The sequence below is a fragment of the Nicotiana sylvestris genome, chromosome 12, assembly GCF_000393655.2.
Source record: "Nicotiana sylvestris chromosome 12, ASM39365v2, whole genome shotgun sequence".
Lineage (NCBI taxonomy): Eukaryota > Viridiplantae > Streptophyta > Magnoliopsida > Solanales > Solanaceae > Nicotiana > Nicotiana sylvestris.
This window is the reverse complement of record NC_091068.1, coordinates 150,613,442-150,619,756: the sequence shown is the minus strand read 5'-3', so window position 1 is coordinate 150,619,756 and position 6,315 is coordinate 150,613,442. Positions and strand designations below refer to the sequence as shown.

Below are 6,315 nucleotides of genomic sequence, written 5' to 3'. Positions count from 1 at the left end.
CACTCTATGGATTAAAGCAAGCGACAAGATAGTGGTATGCTAGACTTGTGGGGGCTCTAAGCTACAAAAGATATTCCAGTTCCCTATATGATTACTCCTTATTTTTCAAGAAAAATGGTAATCTTATCTCTATTCTCGTTGTGTATGTGGATAATATATTACTTACATGTAATGATACAGAAGATATCACTCAGATTACCAATTTTCTCAACACATAATTCAAAGTTAAACAACTAGGGGACATTCATTATTTTCTAGGGATGGAAATTCTACGAAAAAAGCAGGGATTCATAATTAGTCAAAGACAATTCACCTTAGAATTGTTGAGAGAGTTTGATTCTTCTGGTGCAGCAGTGTCCTATTCCCTTGATCCTTATTGCAAGTTACATGCAGAGTTTGGTCCTCCCTTGACAGATCCTATTGTTTACTGTCGGATCATTGGAAAGCTTAATTACCTCACTAATACAATACTGGATTTGTTTTTTACCGTTTTGAGTATTAGTCAATACATGCAAAGACCCCTTCTTTCACATTTTTCTGCTGCTTTGCATGTCTTACGGTATTTTCATGTAAATCCTGCTCAAGGAATTTTCTTATCAGCAGATCCTTCTTTTGATTTGCTTGCATTGTGCGATGCCGATTGGGCTGCGTGTCGAGATTCACGTAGATTTGTGAGTGGATTCTTCATTACTCTAAGGGGTTCTCCTATCTCGTGGAAGTCCAAAAAGCAGGTCTCCATGTCCCTTTCTTCCACCGAGGCGGAATACAGATCTATGAGAAAAGTTACTGCTAAGATCACCTGGTTGGTGCGTCTGCTCCGAGATCTCTCCATTCTCCGACTCTTCCTGTCCCCATTCATTCTGATAGCCAAGCCACCATTCATATAGCTCGCAGTCCCGTCTTCCACAAAAGAACCAAATATGTAGAGTTGGATTGTCATTTCATAAGGCAACAATTTTATCTGGGCTCATTATTCTTTCTTTTGTTCTATCGGAAAAACAACTTGCCGATTTGTTCACCAAACCTTTATTCGGGGCTTCTCACAGAAATGTTTTATGGATGTTAGGTGTTCTTTCTCTCCCCTTCAACTTGAGGGGGGATGTTGAAGATATGAAGCCCCTTGTTAATTTGGAAGAAGAGTTTACGAGGGAGAAGATAGGTAAAGAGAAGAACGGCAAGAAGAAGATTTCAGATCTTTGAATAAGGGATTTTTGGACATATCTATGTTTTGGACTTATGTTCTAATATTCCTTTATATTAACTTGTTGACCGGACACGTGGACACATCAGAGCCTTAAATCATTTCTTATGAAGACTGCATCTGGGACATTGATCTTAGATAAGCCAGCTGTAACTCAGTATCCAACTAAGTGCACTATTCAGCATTTAAGGAGCATGGGTGCCAACAGATAATATTAGACCAACTCTAAAAAATACATACCTAAAATACCTAGTTTGATGTAAAGACCATGGGTTCATGTGCCTTATAAACAAACCTATAAATCCGCCCCTAATGTAGACAACCTACCTAATATAAGCATTAATTGCTACTTTCGCGGCTCGAACTCGTGACATATAGGTCACACTAAGACAATTTTATCGTTGCTCTAAGACTTTCTTTATTCACTCACTAGTTATAAATATATAATAAGTTAATTCAAGATTTTTGATATGGTCCCGTGGCCGTGTGTGTATGATTGAAGAAGAAGCGCGATCAGTAGTTCAACAACTATGTATGTTTTAAACGCTTTATGTCTCATTTTTGTACAAGGATTTTACTCATTGATTACATGGATGGACATATACGGATTGATAGCTTGAGAGATAATAAAAGTGACAAATATGATAGTACTAATTAAATTGAACCGAAGAATACTAGCAATGAGTTATATCCGCAACAACAACAAAAAAAAAGTTTATTTCCTGAATTTGTTGATAAAATAAACTTTAGTTTAGGCAGTACTTAAATTTGTTAGCAATTGATGATACAGACAGATTCGGGATTTGAATACTATGATTACGAGTTTGGAATTCTATCACAGCTCGTTCAAAATCTATTATATACTTATTTAATAATTTTTTTTTAATACATATATAAATTTGAGTAAAATTTACAGAACCCGTAATCTATGCGCTACATCCGCCAGACTAATAGTGACAATAGGGATGAGACCAAGCTAGTTGTATTCAACAACTTAGGTTGTTGTACACAAGCCTCCAAGTTCTGTCGATATTAATTTAAATTAAGTTTGGTTTGATTTGGCTTATCACTTCATATACAATGTCTAAATAGACAGTTTTTTATTTTGTATATAAGCATATCACTGTTTAACCAAAAATTTGAGTCTTTGGTCAAAGCTAAAAAGAAATTCGGATTACTGATAATCAAGAGACGAAAATAAAATATTTTTGAGAATGATGGTAAAGCAGTAAATAGTTTTGTATTTCAGTAAGATCTCAATAGTATTTCATGTCCCTACAGATGTTGAGTCCTTCTCCTTTTATAGTTGATTCTAGGAGAAGATGTAATGCCTTTGTATTAATGAGGCAATTATGAGCAATAAATGACATTAAAAGAAACGTTACACAATCATTTCTATTTAATTCAAATATTCTAACGTATTTGATATTTAATGTCATATTTAGACTCTTTTACGTCATCAGATTCGTATCTTCAACTTCTTCCGATCTTCGGTCTTTAAATGACTCGAATAGGTACGAGACTCGTACCTATTTTAGTAACGGTCCACACCTATGTTGCTTTCTTTTTCCCTTATCTGTTGTCGCCCGTGCCTCTTGGCTATTTATTGTGTTTTGACCATTTGACCAGTCCACGTGTCACGCCACGTCACCTACAATGTAAATTCAGTTTTTTTCCAATACAGATATTCCCCCCACTTTCCATTTATTTATCAATTAAATAATTGGGAAGTGGATCTTCATAAAAAGGGAATTTTTGCCGTAATTAATATTATGACAATACTGACGCTTCAACTGTCCCTTCTATTTAATGCTTTACATACGTGTGACTTTTTGATTGGTTCTGCAATTCTACACTCTTTTTCGAGACTTCTTCATTCACACTATTCACGAAATGATAGTTGCTTTTATTATAGGCTTTCCATCATTGCACTTCTAAGTTTGACGGTTGTCATTATAAGCATTTTTAGCCCTCTTTCGTTTACCTTCTTCTTCATAGATCTTCAACAAGCAATTTCTTACTTACTTGTATTTTCTCTCCTCTTTAGTACATCCTTCTTCAACAATGTCATCTCCAAACCCTAACCCTAGAAAAGCTCCATTTCTCGATCACTTCCCCAATGCCCCCGTAAGACATAGGAGAGGCAGAGGAGGTAGGCTTCGGAGCTTGGGCCTAAGGTCCGCTCGTGGTTGTTTATCTAGTCCTGCTTCTTCTTCTTCTAGTATCGGGAGTTCTATTATGAAGACCCCTTCTTCTAAAGATAAAGAAATCCTTGATTCTTCTCAAGAACCTTTAGTCGATGAAATTGTTCCCAGTTATTTGTCTTTTGGGAGTGATAGAACGTCTCTTCAAAAGAAAATTGTAAATTTAGAAAAAGCTGACACTTATCCTTCATTAGTGACCGAGCTTACAATTCCTACCATCAGAAGGGATTGTAACTGGAGCAATAGTCTTCGAATGTCAATTCCTTCCCCAAATCAAAGAATTTCTTCCTTTAGAAGTGGTTACTCTTTTGTTTATACTTACCCCTTTACTTTGGGTTTTAATCCTCCGGTTGACTCAGTCATTATTGACTTTTGCCATTTCTTTAAAATCTGTTTGGCCCAAGTCGGTCCCCTAGTGTAGAGAGTAGTGGCTTGTCTGAGATACTTATCTGCCAAATCAAATGCCAACTTCACCTTTTCTCACCTTATTCATTTATACCATCCTAATTTAACGTGTCATGGGGTTTTTACCTTAACTGCAAGAAGCAAAAAGGTTTTGGTAAGCCCTGAAAATGACAGAGATCGTGGATGGTATACCCGTTACGTTGCTGTACGTACGGTGGACTTGCTTGGTGAAACAAATATTCCCTTCCCTGAGAAGTGGAATTTTGCACCTAAGTTTCCTTTTATTTACCGCACCTATTTTTGAGAATTCCGATTCTTTTTCTAACTTCGTCTCTTTTTGGTTTTTTGTAGCAACCATGGGAGATGTGGAACTTATTCCTGACTTCCGTGGTTGGGTAGATTCAATTTTGAAGATTGCTCCTAAGGATCAAAGAACTTGGAAATCAATTTCTTCTTTACATGGCTGGAAGGTGAAAACACATGGTATGTCCCTTTTTACACGTTTTTTTCTTTTTACATGTTAAGCACCTTTTTCTCAATGTTGATTATGTATCCTTCTTTTAATCAGGATTTGGTGTTAGAGGAATGGCAGCTGATGTAACTATGGCTATTCGCATGTCTGCTAATGCTGCACTTGATTTGAACAAGGCTTGAGCTTCGCTTCCCAAAAGGAAAGTTATAGGAGAAAGTTCTGAGAATGAGGAAGAGGAAGATACCTCTTTAATTGCCAGGCTAAGAGTTAGGAGACGAGTCATTAATAGTGATGAAATTGAAGATACCCCTGTTCAAACCTCATCCACCGAGCCTGTTTTGATTCATTCTGACGAGGACACCGTGCCAAGAGATACTAATGAATCAACTCAGCGTCTTTTTGATAGTAGTTTTGAGAGTGGAGAGCTCGGCCCTGTTTTTGATGAAGCTCCTCTCTCCTCATTTGTTCCTATTTCCTCCATTCCTTTGCCAACCGACAATATTTCTTTACCAGCTTTGAGGGCTTCCGTTCCTTTACCAGTTTCAACTGCACCTGCTTCCGTTCCTGTGTTGGTTTCTACATCTTCTGTTGTGACTCCTGATGTTGTGTTTACCTTTTCTACTACTCCTCCTTCCATTGCTCCTCCTCCCTTTGTTTAGCATACAGAGGCGGGTTCTAGCAGTGGAACCATGGCTATGAGAAGTGTTACTCTTGAAGTTCCTGCCAACCATAGCCTTTTGAGAAAGACTGGTAGAGCTGATGTTTGGCTCAAGCCTCTAATCAGAGATATTGAGAAGAAGAAGATGGAGAGCCACAACTGCCTGACTGTGATGAATGACATAGTTCATTCTACTTTGAAGGTATTTTTCCTTTACCAACAACTTTTTTGTTTTTAATCTACAAATCCTCATTTCTATGAGTTGTCTCTGTAGTCTAACCTCATTGGTACAGAATTGATGGGAAGAATTTCCCTTCTGGAAAGAAAAACCCGTGAGTCTGAAAAATCTATCCATGAGGCCGAGGAAATAGCCAGGGGAGTCTAGCTTGAAGCAGCTAATTGGAAAGAACAATTTGAGAATGCTCAGGGGACCATAGAAGAGTTGCAAGAAAGTAGAAATCTCCTGGAACAGCAAAATCGTGGTTTGACTTCTGAACTAGCAACTGCCAAGGTTTCTTCAAGCCAATTTAAAAGAGATAAAGAGCTTTTGGAGTGCTCATTGTCAGAAGAATTATCAAAGGCTAGTGAAGAAGTCAGGGAGCTTAAGGCACTTTTAGCCAAGAAAGAAGAGTATGCAGGAGAATTAGTGCAAAGCTTGACTCAAGCTCAAGTTGACTTACAGACCTCCTCTGATGAGATTCGAGCTTTGAAGAGTTCTCATGCCTCCCTTGAAGCTTCCCTTGATTCCCATTTAGCTGAACACCAAATATTGAAGAACGATCTTGCTATGTGGGAAAGGGAGTATGGACTTCTGGAGGAGAACTTCAACATAGAGGTAAGTTGGGCTTTCCTGAAATCTCGTCGCGATGCTTTGATGGAAGCTGCTCAGGAAAGCTTTGATTTGCAATCTGAATTAGCCAAAGTCTTAGACACTATCGAGAAAAGTCAACAACCTATTGATACTCCTTCTCCTGCACTTGACGCTCCTGGAATGGAAGAGCTTTTAAATGAAGAAGTGGCTACTGCGGCAATTGGAGTTGCAATTCCGGCTCCCGAGGGTGAAACTTCTATGACACAGTCCATGGAAGCTGAAGCTCCCGTGACTCTTGCTTCCCTCGGTGATTTTAACATTCCAAGCCCAATTCAAATTGCTCATATTACTGCTCCCTCATAAGTTGTTACCGTGCCTGTGATTGCCCCTGAAAATGAAATTGCAACTTCTGATGTGCCTGTGGCTGAAAGTGAAATTAATATTGCAACTTCTGATGTGCTAACCCCTTCAATTGGATGATGGTTTTATCCCTTAGTTTTTAAGGGATTTTTTGGTGAAAGTCCCCAGTTATCATAATGGGGCACTTGTATAAACTTTTATTGA

General features: G+C 38.2%; 2 protein-coding genes across 2 annotated transcripts; both read left to right on the top strand.

Annotated features, from left to right (window-relative positions):
* Window positions 1-260: 260 nt before the first annotated feature.
* Window positions 261-887, top strand: LOC138883938 (secreted RxLR effector protein 161-like). Its single transcript, XM_070164661.1, has one exon. The coding sequence runs from the start codon at window positions 261-263 to the stop codon at window positions 885-887; it is 627 nt and encodes a 208-aa protein (XP_070020762.1).
* Window positions 888-4,971: 4,084 nt separating this feature from the next.
* Window positions 4,972-6,114, top strand: LOC138883937 (uncharacterized). Its single transcript, XM_070164660.1, has 3 exons — window positions 4,972-5,142; window positions 5,368-5,775; window positions 5,881-6,114. The coding sequence occupies exons 1-3, from the start codon at window positions 4,972-4,974 to the stop codon at window positions 6,112-6,114; spliced, it is 813 nt and encodes a 270-aa protein (XP_070020761.1).
* Window positions 6,115-6,315: the final 201 nt, after the last annotated feature.